Consider the following 16,677-nt stretch of genomic DNA (forward strand, 5'->3'; position numbering starts at 1 on the left):
TACACCACCCCCAACAATGCTAAATCTTGTCGAATAGCAACAAATACCCAGCGGCAAAAGCAACTCCTGGGGAAGGGTAGGTGAGGTCTCCTTCTTTTGGGTCTCCTCCAGTAACCAGCCGCACTGACTTGTGCTCACCCTTATAATATCGATAATTATCGTTAACGTCAAAAAATTAACGATAATATCGATGTCAAGCACGTATCGATATTATCGATAAGTATCGATAAGTTTCCCATCACTAATCGAGTCATTCGGTGTTCTAGTTTTGGGAAGGTAGGACGTAGAAAATTTATCAGGGAATACGACAGACATGAGTTTCAGTTACGCGGAATATTCCCGCCACAGCTGTGGTGGAGCTATTGTACTTTTTTCCTTTGAACTCAGTTGAGAGTTGTCATGCGCCGTGTTGCCAGAAATAGCAGATAAGAGGTACGGTTGCTAGAAATGCCAAATGTTTATCTTTTGCGGAATATGTTCTGTAGATGTCGTACAAGTTACTTGGAAACACATTTTTTTAGAATTTTGTTTGGAGTAGTGCGTCTGTTTGTCTGTGGTTTCAGTATTTACTGATGATTCTTTTTGGCGATGGCTCGGCTCTTAGTGCCTGGTTAACATAACCTTGAAAAAGTACATCGATTCCTAATATCGAATTCGTCTATCTGCCAACGACAAATATTGTAAAATTTTGCAAACGGTGTACTAGAAGCTTTATTCTGCGTTTCGAGTAAGGTGAGCTGTCTCTCTGTTGCCTATTTTGCAAGTAACAGATAATCATTTTTTCCTACTCGTAGAGCTTTAATAATACGAATTTAGATGATTAATCTAAAAAATTTACTTGAAAACAATAACAAAACTCCGGTTGAACAAAAGGTTTGGTTTGATTAAACAGACGTCTCAGTTTAATTTAATAAAAGCCTTTATTGTTTCAATAAAATCTGTTCATTTGTTTCAAACAAACGATTTTATGGAAATAATGAGATGCTTTTATTGAAATAAGCTGCCCATTTGGTTGGTCAGAAAACAATCCAAACTTTTTATAAAAACAGCCCAAAATTTATTTGATTTGATTGAGTTTTTTTCTGCGTGTGGTAGGCAAAATTTTGAAGTTAACATACCCCTAATTCGAGTACATGTTTTTTGGCTTTCGAGCAGCTGCAAAGTTTTTCAAATACATCTGGCATCACTGTTCTATCTGTTCAAAAAAACCGCGTGTTTCAATCATTATTTTGACTATCGAAGCGAGTAAAGAAAATGAATATTATCAAAACTTGTGGATTTTGTCAGCATCCGGCCAACTTGATGTGTAGCCGGTGCCTGGAAGTATACTGTTCTGTTGAATGCCAAATCCGGGACTGGTCCGAGCACAAGAAAATTTGCGTCAGCGTTCCGTAAGTATTCCAGTCTGCTGCTTACTGCTGAGTTTTTTTTATTTTTGCTTGTTAAACGTTTACAATTAAAAAATAGAACTATAAATATTTTTAAAATTATTTAATCGAATTCGGTTTATGTAGGAAGCTCTATCCGAACGACAACTATCTGGACATCCTTGCGGGTGGCGTAGGGCTACCACTGAGAAGTTCTTCAATTATTGAACAGGCATCCTCGCGTATGTTAGTAGCTACTGGTGGGCGCTCATTGAAACCAATGCGCAAGCCAAACATTCCAATAGGTACTGTGGAAGTGTCAGTAAATAGGAAATCAATTTCGAAATTTGTTGATACAGACGGTAAAGCTTCGGGCGATGAGACGGCTAAAAATATATCAATCACAGCTTCTACTTCGGATTGTATAAAACGTTACTCGTCGATGAAAATTGAAGAAATCCCCCGCGCCGGACCGAATCCGTCCGGTACCAATCTTTTCAAAGGACAACCAGAGCCAAATCAAGAAAAACTAGCACAGCAACAAGTGAAGCCGGCTAGTCCAGAAGTTCAGAAACCGCAGACTTTGGCAAACTTGAAGCTTGAAATTATAAAGCATCATCAAATGATGAGTAAGACAGCTGAAAAGGTCGTAAGGCCAGAGCTTAGTAGCCAGCAGAAGCCTTGGCTTGAACCGTTCCCATTAGAGATAAAGGATGGCGAACCGTTCGAAGTAATTATTCAGTGCCTGGTCGGAAACAAACCCAATCGAGTTTGGGTTATTATGGCGTCCCACGAAACGGAATGCGAAAAGCTGCTGCGTAATATTCAAGCGCAACTTAATCCCAAAGGTGAAACACTTAGCTTCGATCAGGTGAACGTGGATGATATTTACGCCGCTCCCTACGGTGATGGGATTTACTATCGCGCAGTTATATTAGAAAAGGTATGATTGAGTGATTTCGAAGCATATATTTTATTTTTAAAACTTTTGCTCTGTTACAGATCGGTGCCACAAAGGGCCTGGTGAAGATTCGGCTAATTGATTATGGTGACGAACTGACTCTACCGGCGTCCGATCTACTTCCCCCATTGCTGTTGATGAAAAATCTTCGTGCCTTTGCCTTCCAAGTTGAAGTTCAACACTGTAGTCATCAGCTGGAATTGTTGGAACACATTCGAATTAAAGTAATCCGGTCCGAACAGGACTGCAAGATCGTTGAGATGGAACAATTTCCTTGTATGCCTCACTTGCTCGAAATTATTAGTAAGGGGGAAGAAAAAATTGGCAATGGTGGTATCATTTCGGTGTTCTCATCACGGAAGTCGCTGGTTATGCTGTCAACAACCGCAGTGAAAGCTATTATGAAGGTGGTTTGCTCACAGTTGGTGGAAGCAGCGCCGAAGTTTTCCATACTAGAAAATCCCAAAGTTGGCGATCTAGTTTGCATTAACACAGCCGAAGCGGGCTGGTCACGTGGGTTGATCATCGATCAGCACGGGCAGTCCAATTTGGTGTATACTATCGATAACGGAGGTATTGAATATGTTCAAACGGCTGGTGAAATGCGCGTTCTTCCGAACGAATACAAACTAAAGCCACGTCTCGTAGTTCAAATGGAAATAGTTAAGGTTTTGATGAATGAACTGGAGTTCAAAAGAATGTGCTATTTGCCCCGATTCGGATTTAGCTTTACGTGTGTAGAGTATGATTCTTCGCAGATTTTAATGAACGCTGTGTTGAAGGACGTAGAAGGCAAAATTACCCTAGCGGAAGTCGTGTTTAGCGAATTTGTTTGCGACTTGAAACAAGTTGGTATCAATTATTGGCCACATTTTCCACAGGATAAGAGCGTCGTACAAATCACGGCGGTACTGGACCTGTGCACAGTAATTATTTGTCCCCAGACAAAAATCAATATTTACACAGAGTTATTGCAAACAATTCTGCCAGAGCTTAAGGTTCTTTGTTCCGCACCGAAGACAAACGATGTTATCATAGGCGTTGACGACATCATGATGCCGTATCGGGCTCGAGTGCTGCAGACAGTATCAGCTACGGAAGTGGAATTGCTGGACCTTGACAATGGTTGCATTAAAAAGCACCCTTATGGCAAGCTTTACGCCGCCAACAGCTTCATCCACAATCTGCCGGTGTACACTTTTAAGGTACACATTCGGGATATGAATCCATCTGCTATTGTGAACGAAGCGGTTGTGCTAGAGCAAATGGAAGATTTCAAGACCAATAAAAGGAACTTCCGTTTGCTATTCGAGGGTGGATCTTACATGCATGGTGTCAAGATGATCGATGTAAACTCGAACCGTTCTCTGGCTACCGTTTTGATGGAACAGCACGATAGAAAAATGCGTGAGGCAGAAGAAGCGGAAGCGAAGAAACGCGAGCGTGAAGCGCAAGAGGCTGCCCGACAGGAGCAAGCTGAAACAGCCGCTAGAGAAGCCGCGGAAAGAGAGCACCGAGAGGAAGAACAAGCTAAGAAAGCCGTCGAAGAGGCAGCTGCGGAACGAAAACGTTTGGAGGAAGCCCAGTTAGAGAGGGCTAGAGAAGATGAGAAAAAGCAAAAGACGATTGAGGTGAATCCGGTACCTGAAATCATTCCAGTAAAGTATACTATAAACGATCTGCAACTTTTAACGCTTCCAACTAACAAGACTGACGTGAAGCTTACCATATTAGATGATGGCGATCTGAACAAAGGTTTGTTAACCGTCTGCGAGTTAAACGACACTAACATTGAACAGTACCAGACTATCATCGAAAAAGTTAACAGTCACGTCGATGTCAGCGGGGACGGGTATGCGCCAGAGTGAGTACAAATTTATAGTTTTTAATTTATACTAAGGCTGATACAAATTTCGAATTCTTTTTATGTCCAAGGTTATCAAAGTTAGCAGAGGGGGTGGCAAAAACTAAATAACACCGAGACGAAAAAAAAAAGAAATATCTTTGATCAAAGTTTGTGTGCAAGTTATGACGTTTGTAACTTGCACTCAAATAAATGTTGAAAAATAACTCTTTATTATTATTATTATTTATTTCGCTTGGCTTTCGATGACACTCTCGTTGTCACCTGACTTGTTTGTTGATAAATGAAGCATTTACGCTGTCGGAAAACCAATGAAATGAACAAAACGGTTTGAGCTTTTTTTTTTCTTCCGTCCAATATGCAAGATTTTCGAAGGGGGGGGGGGGGGGGAGGGGTAACATAAAATGAAAATAAAATTTGTAACGGCCTAATTTGATATTGAATTCTTTCATTCCACAGAGACGAAGAATTATGCGTTGCAGTGTTCGACGCGGACAAGCAATGGTATCGAGCAGTTTGTCTACAGCGAATGCCTGATCAAAGCAAGTTCATAGTTCAATTTATCGACTTCGGTAACGTGGTTGCAGTGGAGCGAAAGTTTGTTCGCAAACTGCCGAGAGCACTCAATTTTCCTTGTGCTGCACACACGTGCAAGGTCAAAGGTAGGTATAGTTTTGTAAATGTCAAATAAACAACCTAATCTTGTTTCGTGTTTTAGATTATACCAAAATTTTGAATACATTAGCGCAACAGCAGTCCGAGAAAGGTTATTTGGTTGCAAAAGTGATCGAGTTGGAAGGAGATGTTTACAATTTAAAATTTTAGAGCTCATCGCTTGACTAGTGACTGCTTTTATTGCCTTTGATCGTTACATTTTTACTATCCTTTACAATTTGAATGAACATTAATCTCTTTGTTCACATGATATTTAGTAGAAAGGTTTTTGTTTTGTTCTGAAAATTTACTTTGCAGAGCAAAGTATTACTACAATGTATTTCTTGTTATCATTCTTAATTTAGAACAAGTTAAATAAAGTTAACCTTTTATAAAACGAAACATGTTACATTAGTTAAAATCGAAGTTACAAACCGCTCTCGAATTCATGAATTTACTTGACCACTGATTTAGCGTTGCCATAATAATGGCCGATAATTTAGATAGATTGCATGATTGCAAATACATATCTAGCTCAAGTTATTTATCATGGGTTGAGATGCTAAAGCTTCTATTTTAGTTTTGTTCAAAAATAAATGGAAGTGCTAAAACTATCTTTTTTATTAAACTGAAAGCTAAATTACTCATTTCCATCAACGGTACAGTATAGGCAACATCTGTGTAAATGACAGATATTCACAGTTTAAAGTTGACAATCAGATGTCCAAATACAACTATACGCTTTCCCTGCTGTTTGGTGTTACGTAATCGTTTGTAAATTAACTCAATCGAAAATGGGAATACCATTTTTGTACGACGTTTGGGTACGCTAAAAAAGTACTAGGTTGATGGTTTGATGGGCGGACATAAGTGTCGAACAATAATGCAACGATACAGACCTTCAACATTAACAACATACTTTGGCGTTTAGCTAATCATTTTTATAGCAACTTGGCTTTTTACTGGATCTTGTCAAGCGAGTGCGGCCCCTCGCAAACCCCAATACAAGCATTAAGCAAAGGTATTGGCATATAATACAGAAACAACGCACAGACACGGTATTCACGGTATATCCAAAATGTCCATGCGAGACAGTTTGTGTTTTTAACTTCTTTTTCGATTTAAATACAAGGAACATTCTTTGATTAAAATTTGTTTCTATTTAACATTAAGCAAAACTTTTTCAGCTATGAGCTAATATAATCGTCTATTGATCATGGTATTGTTTTCATTTTTCGAACACTGCAATAATCTGCCGCTACCAAAATTATAGGCAATGTTGAAAACGCAACCAAAGCTCCGCGAGTGTCCGTTTTCCACAGTCAGTGATTAGCGGAGTTTTGACGACGCAAGGTGGTGGACTGGTTGGTGAAATTCCTTTCGAGGCTTTTTATTCTGCTTCCGTGCTCTCTCCTTCACAGCAGTAGCAAGCAGCAGCAGCATTTGAAGAGACAGAAGAGTGAGTGTGTGGAATTTGAACCGTGTCAAGTGTGGTTGTACATTTCAGTTAACTGTGGGGCTACGAAAATATAATAAAATCCGGTGATTAATACGAGACACTTTTGGGTTAGTTCAGTAATTGTACAACAATTTGATTCTTTTATGCCAACAAGAAGAGAAGAGACCCTCTCATGTTATCAGTATGTGTTTCTAGGATTGCAAATTAAATTAGGTGTTGCAGTCTTGCAGATCGGCTATAAAAAATACAGGACAATTTTGCGTGAAAGTGATAACTCTCAAGTGAAGCAGATTCCGCTAGTCAAACCACAGTAGTAGCGAGCGTCACGGGAGTGAAGGAATTTCGCCAACGATTACATAAAAGAACGCACTTTTACTCTTTGGAAGCATTCCCGGCTGGTAAAATGAAACACGCAGCAGTGGAGAACGGCCAGCCAGATATAAGGCGAAAGAAGTAAATTCTGTCGTCGTGGTCGCGGAAATCCCTTGAGTGTGTGTGCTCGCGCGAGCAAGAGCCTGGTGCTGGTTGTTGCTGCGGCGAGGTCATCATCGCCATCCGCACGAATAAAAGTCGGGTCTCTTTTTGCGCTAGAGCAAAGGAACGAACGAAAATAATTAAAACGTCATCCATTTTGACGTTTCGCTCGAAGAGAGTAAACGGGATTCGGCTGTGTTTATTGCACAAATAAAAACACTCTCGAATAGTTTGGTGTAAAAGGGATATTTCTTAATTTTTCTACCTTTGTTCTTGCAGATAAACAAGTGAAGTTCAAGTGAAAATTCGGGGGTGTATTTGATTAATGAAAATTGGAAATATTCGCTTATTTTGCTGACGGTGTGAACGTAGTGGTAAAGTTGTACCTATTTTGATAAAGAAATAAATATTTATTCTGTCGATAAAGGAAACATACATTGAAAAGTTAATGATTAGGAAGAACAGAACAGTAGGTTTTTCTCGTTGAATACACAAGGATTACACCGAATTCGAAGTGCAGTCACTGTTCCTCCGGAAGAAAGGTAAGATTAGATTAGTTCATCACGTTGTAACCTTGAACTTGGGCTATGGTGTACTTACACTCCTGCCCCAATTATTATCGTGTTAATGCTCTCGCTAAACTCAAATATTAAAAAAAGATAGTACATAATTCAAAAGACTATTTGTTTTGGTTACGTGTTTTTGGAGAAAATTTTATTAGCAACTGGTATCATTGCTGCTATTTTTAATTGATGTACCTACATTGTTTTAATAGAGAGGGAATTTGAGTCAATTCATTCACTCGTTAACAGCACCCACTCAGATTTGAGTTTACCTCAGGTAATAAGATGTTGTTATTTAACAAACATCACGAAAGCAACAGGTGAGATGCTCAATTCCTTGTCTTTTTTTAAATTTTCTGAAAACAAATCAATAAAATCAAAAGTCCAAAAGCTGACGATTGCTCAATTGTTTATTTCAAAGTGATAAAATTAATATAACAGTTTACTTATCTTACAAAAAAAAAAAAAAAAAAAAAATAGGACTGGTAAGGCAGCCGAGAAACAATCTTACATTTAATTTTTTAACCAAGATATTTTATTTTACAAATTTGAATTTATTTATGCAATTTCTGCTGCTTAAATTTAGTTATGTCGCCAAACTCTCAAAGCTTTCCTGAAATCCGAGAGAGTGTTGCCAACTCTTTAGATGAGTTTGAGTGAAATCCCTCATACATTGTACGTTCATTACTATACGAATTTAATAGGACGGATAAAATTTTAATTTTTTTCGAACATAAATGCATTTAAAAAATACTTTACAAGTTCACCTTCTACTAGCCATGTTGAATATTACGCAGTAATACTAACCAAAGCGGACATGATCAACTTTGCTGAATATTTTTGTTTTGAGGCTGGTGACATCACCACCTACACAATAATAATAATAAACCCGTGAGTATGCAAGCTTCGCTCGGTGTCATCTTTCGATGTTTTTCATATTCTAGCCTTGTCTGTTCGACTCTACCGCTGCTGCTGCTGTTCATCTGGTGACTGATTTGCTGAATAAATTATCATGGAAGCACTTCTATATTACTTGTTTCAAGTTCCATCATTTAGAATATTCTAATTGGTTTTTCTTAATGCTTAACGCTGGCTTTGATCCGAATAGAAAAGTTAATTTTATTCAAACTAAATAAACTGTCGCGCTTCTAACGGTATTCATCATAACAAAAATCGATCATATTTTGTGTCACCAAATACGAGCCATATTTTTGATTAATCCCCAGCACAAAACGAAGCTCAGATTGAACCCCGCTTTCATATTCCACGGAACCACAGCTAGATATGTTACTTTCGAACTTTTCGTTCATTACTGGTTCCGTAGAACCGATCGTGTATTCATGTGTGTGAGTGTGGGTGCCTATTGTTGTTGAATAACCGCCGCGACTCGAACCAAGAGGCAGGGAATTTTAAATCGCATACCTAGATGCCAATTCAACGTAACCTTCTAATAATCTCCGAGCTTGTCCAGCAGCAACTGGTTCTTGGTTTTATCGAGAATTTCCAGTTTTCTACTAATCGTCATCTGCTTTCTGCTGGCGGAGCGGTTGCATACATTATGGTCGCACCATAATGGGATGCCAATTTCTTTTTATTCTTCTGCAGACCAGATCCAATCTTCTTCGCTGGTTTCGAGTGGATGCTTTTCGTGTTTTTTCCATGACCGTTGAAGATACTAGAGATATTTCAATCAAAGGGTAAAATTTCAACGCTGCCAGGTGATAATAATGTCCATAGCGCGCATCATATAGAGTCGATTTGATTTGGGGAACAACATAGAGAGATAGAAAAAAAGAAATAAAGAAATAGATTTCGCGGTTTGTCCCCGATTTAGTGGGGCAATAATCATGTGGTTGTGTGATAACTGATTGAGAGTTTCGGCGTTATCATCATTGGCGTTGGAATTACCTAGGAAACGATACCTTCGCAATTGATGATGTCAGTTTAAATTAGTGTTATTATACATAGCTGGTTGTGATATGAACTTAGTGTTAATTCATTGAGACTGGATCGGTACCTAGCTGTGCACGGGACTTTTTTTGAGAAAGTTAATTTGATTCGTTATTTTTTTTTAAATCAATAAAATTATCATGAATATCATATTTACAGCAGTTTATTGGTAGGAAATTCTGTTTTTGACCAGAACAATGGTAATTTAAAAAAATTTATAAAGAAGGCAATTTCTCAAAACTATCTGTTCATGGAAGCACTTAGCACTCTAAAAATTCTGGTCAGTTTCAGAGGAAAGCATATTTTTTTAAAGTTTTGCAAATATATTTTTTTCAAATCGATAAAATTATCATGAAAATCAGTTTCATCTCCAAGAGCATGCTCATGAAGCATTAAATTATTTTGACCGTTACAAAACTGTTTGTTGGCTTAACATACTATTTTGATATTTTGTTCTGCTAGCTATTTTTTTAAACTAGCATTAAAAAGCATTTTTCAAATATTTGGTTAAGGGTTGAAATTTTCTATCCTGGCAGTATCTTGTTATACAAGATTCCGGTCGAGAAAGAAGAAAATTAGCAAATCGCTCGCGGAAGGATTTATTTCACCAACATGAAAAACCATGGGTTGTCGGCTCGTGACTTGAGAAAATAAATCTATGTATTCAACCACCCCAAGGGTCTTCCAAAGGTTCCAGCAACGATTGGAAGTGGATCTCAAGCAAGGAGCTGGACGAAAGCCGGTAATAACGCCCAAATACCGACAGCCAGCGTTCATTTCGTACGGGATCCAAACATTCCGACGTGAAACTTGGTCAAAAAAACTGATATTTCGCAAAAAAGAGACGATTTACGAAAAGGAATCGATAAGACACAAGAAAAAAAACTGGAAAAATGTACCGGAAATGATTGTACAAATTCTGATGGGGGGCGTCAATTAAAAACATCCAGCATTTCACAAAAGTCCATCCCAAAACATAAACAATGTACGTAAACTGAAGTAAATAAATTTTTATTTGTTAGGGGAATAGAAAAACGTTGCCCAACGATTTGAAATTTTGTGATATGTCCCTGTTTACTATACGTGCCTTCTTGCAAATACAATGATCACTATCATCAGCATCAGACATTCACATCGACACGCTCCCACTCAGGTACGATATGGTTTATAAAGCCAATCATCCGGGAGCCAATCCGGGATTCAAAGATCAAATTTCTTTGGACTGTAATTAGCGACTGTCAAGACGCCTTAGTCTGCGTTTAAGGTGACACTCCGTGCTGGAATTTTGCCCGACTTTCGAAAGATAATTAATGTGTATACAACATATATGCAAAACTAAAACATAAAAATACATTAAAGTGATTACAACAAATGATTGGAAGGTAATCTACGGCGATACACAACTGAAGATTCATCAAAGTTGAACAATTCGCTGAAGTCATTGAATTGGTGAATCATCACTGTGATTGGAAAGTTTGCAGCGTACTGTGTTGGTTGGAATTCCACCTGCAGCATAGCTTTGGGTTTTAGCCTTCTGGATGACGCATAGAACCCTTTTTCTGCTAAAAGGTCAGGAGCATCAATTTCAGCAGCTACCAACTTGCACACAAATACGGCTTGTGACCCAAAGTTTTTATGCTCAACAGGCGGCAGCTGTCTTCATAAGAGGGACAAATTCAGCAGGTAATTCTAAGCAAGATTCCACAAAGCATACTGAACAAACTTGCGTTGGATACTTTCTAGTCTGTTGATCCAAACTGCTTGATAAGGCAACCCTTCAATACATACTGGCGAATTCTAACGTTGAACGAACAAGTGCACAGTACAGCGCTTTCAAGCAGAGCGGGTCAACAAATTCACGCGCGATTTTGAAAATAAAACTCAGTTGACAATTTGTTTTGTCAATAGTAACAGAGATTTGGGGTTTGAAAGATAGTTTTTCATCCAGGATTACACCAAAATTGATCACTTATTCAACTCTTTTTAGTGTTGTACCAGACCTCACGTAATCATAGGACAAAGCATTCCTTTCATGATGGTAGCTAATAACAAAGCATTTCTCAATACTCAATAACAAGCAATTTCGAGAGCACCAGTCACTGAACGAGTTCAGAAAGTTGTGCCATTCTTCGCAGTTCTCATGGCACCTTACAACAAAAATATTTTTAAGTCGTCAGCAAAAAACAGTTTTCCTCCGGAATTGAGTAGCAGTGTCCCATCGTTAATAATAGGGTTTGCAATTCCGGGAACGATTTCCCGGGAATTACTTTTTCCCGGGATTCCCGGATCCCGGGAACAGAAATATTGATTCCCGGGATTCCCGAGCTCTTCAAAAAATTTCGCAAGATTCAATATAATTTCCCATACAATTTTGCAATAAAATTTTATATACTATCAAAACACGGAACTAACGTCGTTAAAGTGTATAGTAACTTTAAAAGGGGCATTATACGAAGTAAATATTTCTTTGAAATGACGGGCAATATTTACTTGCCGAGTACTATCAATTTATTTGCTTCGGTTATTTGTCGAAAATATTTGCTGTCTTATTCAGTAAACGAAAAATTAGGCAAATATTTGCTTCGTCCAATCTCATTCTTTGATAGTTAGTTCATTACTGAGCGAATAGTGATTTCTTTCTTTGCCATTGATAAAAATTAAATTAAATCTATTAAGAAAATTTGAAACCCGTGAATCAATGCGACCAGAAATAAATAATTTAATAATAACTCAGTCAGCGTAATTTGGGTCGTGGCCGCGATTTCACACGAAAAATCATCTTTGAGATTAATTACGTATACATTCAAATGCTCTGAAACTAACTTATTTAGAGTCTTATTGAACAGATTATCAATTATTCTATCATTTCCTTCCAGTTTGTCTCGGTCTTTCAAAGAAAACTACCGAGAGGCTAAATAACGTTCTAGTTGAACAATCAAAATTCTTACATGGAATCCTACTCTCTAATCAATGGTGATACCAATTACAAAAGGGTTTGTTACGCCAATGAAAACTAGATTGATTATGCAGTTTATTTTTTAAAAATAATTCGCATCGTGTAATGGCACAGTAAATATATTTGATAAAAATTAGCGAAGAGGCTCTGCTATAAACTTGAATAAGTTTTGTTTTGTAATTCGTTTTTCATTCGAATTGATAATGATATTGTAAACGATTTTCAGATACTTTTTATAATTCAATTTTTATTGAAATATCATTTTTGCTAAGAAATTTTTTCCTTTACCGGTTCCCGGGAATTCCCGGGAAATGGGATTTTTTATTCCCGTTTCCCGGGAAATCAATTTCCGGGAATATTGCAAACCCTAGTTAATAAAGATGAAACATAACAGCGGCCTAAGATTACTACCTTGCGGTACTCTGAACAATTCGAAAATATGACAGAATTACAGTTTCCAATACGTGGAAAGAATTCTCTATGCACAAGATATGATTTACTATTACTAGGCTTACATACCTATGAACCTTACATACATACCTATATGAACCTTTTTATTTGGGCACACTTTTCGACAGCTAACCAATTGGTCATCAACTTTTGATCTCCCCAACACTACAGTTAAGTTCAATTTTTAGCTGAACAGTTTGATATTGCACAGAGAGGTTCTGGGCTCATAAACTGTGAGTAAGATCCTTATTTTGCAACTATGTCTGCCTTTTCATTCCCACCAATGCCGCAATGTCCTGAAACCCAGTAAAAATTTACTGGAGGGGGGGGGGGAATTGTCTCCTGTCAAGCCGCAACATGACACGATAGAATGTTATTTTGTTGCCTTTCTGAGAGCTCTATCGGTCCGGCAGGACAGAATGTCCACAAGAAATCATTTTATGTGCATCCGTATTACGAAACTGGGACAAACTATTCACAAGATAGCTCTAAACCAGGATAACATGAGAATTATTTTTCGTACATTAGTACTGCGACATACGAAATAAAAATTTTCGAACGTTGGAGAATGGTATAAATGGAAATGAAGGAGTGACTTATTTATTGTATCAGTGCGGATACCGTACGCGTTTTGATTACGGCGCAATTTTTCGAACGTTGGAGAATTACATAACTAGAAATAAAGAAGTCACGCCTCTATTTCCAGTTATATCTTTCTCCAACATTCGAAAAAAATATTATATCAGAGCGGATATCGCGATCTGACCATGAAGCATATATGCGATAGTTGAATGAAAATTGCAATTGCAGTAATCGGCCTTTTTCAAGGCTGCTACATGTATTTAGAAGAGCATAATGAATGATCAATATTAAACTGCAACTGTGTTCGATGCTGCTGCAAATGCACAGCAGTGTTGATGCTATGCATAACCGGCGGTATATACGGAACAAATCCGATTTCAAACAGAAAAGTCCGGCACGTTCTGCTCACGGTGCTAAGTCCGTTTTAGAAAATTCACAACACTCCATTAACATGAATGTAACGTCTTGAAGTAGACGGTTTTAGTTTGACATCACAGCAGAATTTCGACCTTCTTACTCATGTCTACCATCGGCAATATCATACACGTACAATTTGCTTCTATTCGACACGGGAACGGAAACAATATTTCCTGTCAAGCCGCAACACGACACAATACAAAGTTATTTTGTTGCTCATATGCAAGCTTTATCGGTCCGGCTCGAAAGATTTGATTTGATTTTTATTAGAAAGCCTTTAACCTGAGGGGTCATTCAGCTCTTCCACCGGCTCGACAGAATGTCCACAAGAAATAATTTTTTGTGCATCCGTATTACGAAACTGGGAAAAGCTGTGCGAACTTGAAATTAAGGCGGGGCTATTCAGAAGATAGCTCTAAACCAGAACAAAATGAGATTCATTTTGTCAGATCACACGCGATCATGAAGCATTTATGAATTGATTAACTCCAATTTTTTTTTTCATTTTACATTTTTCTTTCAACAGAGTCAATTTAAGCACATCGATTAGTGCGCTTCTGAAGTAGAATTACGTCTTACGGCCGTAAAACCAAAAACATCGAGAGCGTCACGAAAATCGCCCACTTTCACATGTTTTAAACTCAGTCAGCTTCCAACGGATTTCGTTCATTTTTAAAGCAAAAAGTATATACGAAAAAATATATCGCTTCACACCATTAAATTGATTAATCCCAATCGAGTGTATTTTAAAACCTATCGCAAACAAGTTATTGACATAAGACAGGCTGTCGTAATTTTCCTCTTACTTTGCGGTCGTGTCTTACAAACAACTTCTTCAACTATTTTTTTTATTTGGAAAAGATAATAAATTGAAATTGTTCGAAATATGACCACGTAGGTAGTAAAGGAACGGTCCCTTTTGACTGAATTACAACAATATGTTTCGTTACATAACAGCTTCCTCTAAATCACTTTTAACATAAAAAAAATGTAATAATTTGCAAAAAATCACGATAAATGATCGCCCCAAAAACGTTCGATGTGCACCTTTTGCGGTATTGGAAAAAATGGGACCACTCGGTGGAAGTGTTTATTCCAGTTCACTGCAGTTTCTACGTTATCAGTGAATTTATCTATTTACTGACTGACTAATAAGGAAAAGATAACAACATTGTGACTTTTAATGATTACTTGTTTTTTCCAGCAGTTACCAGAATACAGTGTAGACTAACATTTAAATCAACGAATAATTATTGTTAAAGTATTAAAATCTGAGTATTAAAGATCTGACAAATAATCCAGATTAGGTACGTTTCAATTTCTTTTATACATAGCTTACGAAGTGAACGTCCACTCGAAACTATTTGCCGGCCATCGCACAACTCGAACCAAATTATTAGCGTGCAAATCGATTCAATCACGCGCCCCGGTTTTCTTGGTAACAAGTGCGAACAAACTCAGATTAGTCCGGATAATAGAACGGCCATGTTTCCGTTTGGGAGTTCCGAACGTGTACCGCCCACGATTATCAGCAGCTCTCGCCGATCGGTGAGAAAGCAAAACATCTGCATACAATCTTTTACCTCCGTAAGCACATGCCAACACTTAGGTAGGTGTGTGTTTCGGTGTGTATCTCTAGCGAAGAGCAAGCACACATTTTCTACACCCTTGAAAATCATTAATCACTAGAAGCTTGCTTGGAGGTTGTGGGAAATAGGTCACATCACTGCCGGTATGTGGTTCGGTGTTTTCGCTGCTGCTGCTCTTCATCGAGGTGGTGTGCGTCAACGCGTCAAACGGTGATTCTGAATTACGAGATTTTCAATAGCTTTGAGCATTTCGCGAAGGTAAAGGGTAAATTTTAGTTCTAGTACCTACCCTCGAAAGGTTGATGAATTTATCGACTTCCACAGATCGTACTTATCTTTTGTAAACATCCGGAATAAATGAAGTTCTTGATGTATGCAATTCACGCGTGTAAAATTATAGGTTAATCGAATCAAAATTGTTGAAATAGAAACTACGCTGCTGCACATTTATATAGTGTTGTCTACAGTTTAATGTGTAATCAGCATTGACAGTCAAACATAATTTGAATATACAAATAATGAAAATCAATAGTAGTTCGTTGAACTCTGGTTATGCATTCAATATTCGTTTCCTGTTCAGATTCCTCCATTTTCTTATTGTTCCTACAATAGACAAGAGATCTCTCTTCGACCCCTAAATTCACATCCTCCGTTCATCATGTCCAAGTTTCCAGTTTTATTCAAATCGGTTACTTAGTGCTGAAGTACAACTCATTTCTGATGTCACGCAGTGTAGATTCCGGGCAGCCATGAATTACTGAAATTGAGCATTTCCCATCGCGCGCGTTGCGCGGAAGAAAGTCTCTGCTCCACTGCAGACAGCCAAGCCATGATGATGCTGATGATGATGCGCACTGCTTAATATTCACTTCAATCGAACAACGACGCCTCCTGGCCACCATATGTGCGATTACTGTGGAAGAGTGTGAAATTGGAGAACACAATACATTAGCCCGTCACGATTATGCAATCACATGAATAATCTTCTGGGTTGGTTTGTGCGAAACGGCGACACGATTGAGTTTAGCTTATTATAGACGGCGAGAGAAATGTAAAGTACCGGGCAAAGCAGCAAGAAGGTTCATGTTACAGCACTACTATTTATGAATTCCTAGAATTTCTGGAAATTTCTGGAATCAACGGTAGAGCGTTGTCTAGGGTATAATAAACCAACACGGCTGGCCCGAGACATAACTGGCATATCATATTTTAATAATAGCTTCGAATATTGTAGTTAAGGATGGTATCATTTACTGTTTCACTTACCTTTTTCACATTCTAATTATATGCTTTAGTATGTTTATATTGAAGAAAAGTAGGAAAAGTTTTGAAAAGTGAAGTGAATTTTCCAATCAATGCTAGAAACACTTCTGCAAAAAGCTTGTGAACAA

General features: G+C 38.0%; 2 protein-coding genes across 7 annotated transcripts in view; both read left to right on the top strand.

Annotated features, from left to right (window-relative positions):
• Nucleotides 1-1,203: 1,203 nt before the first annotated feature.
• On the top strand, nucleotides 1,204-5,248 carry LOC129730077 (uncharacterized). Its single transcript, XM_055689103.1, has 5 exons — nucleotides 1,204-1,391; nucleotides 1,515-2,310; nucleotides 2,370-4,192; nucleotides 4,652-4,854; nucleotides 4,911-5,248. The coding sequence occupies exons 1-5, from the start codon at nucleotides 1,255-1,257 to the stop codon at nucleotides 5,015-5,017; spliced, it is 3,066 nt and encodes a 1,021-aa protein (XP_055545078.1). The 5' UTR covers nucleotides 1,204-1,254; the 3' UTR covers nucleotides 5,018-5,248.
• Nucleotides 5,249-6,182: 934 nt separating this feature from the next.
• The window catches only part of LOC129727303 (protein kinase C and casein kinase substrate in neurons protein 1), an 82,529-nt gene continuing 72,034 nt past the window's right edge, over nucleotides 6,183-16,677 (top strand). For all 6 annotated transcript variants that reach the window (XM_055685006.1, XM_055685009.1, XM_055685010.1 and 3 more), the window contains exons 1-2: nucleotides 6,183-6,412; nucleotides 7,059-7,321. The gene's annotated coding sequence lies outside the window, so the exon portion shown is untranslated. The remainder of the gene's footprint in view (nucleotides 6,413-7,058; nucleotides 7,322-16,677) is intronic.

This window comes from Wyeomyia smithii, chromosome 3 (genome assembly GCF_029784165.1).
Source record: "Wyeomyia smithii strain HCP4-BCI-WySm-NY-G18 chromosome 3, ASM2978416v1, whole genome shotgun sequence".
Classification (NCBI taxonomy): Eukaryota; Metazoa; Arthropoda; class Insecta; order Diptera; family Culicidae; genus Wyeomyia; species Wyeomyia smithii.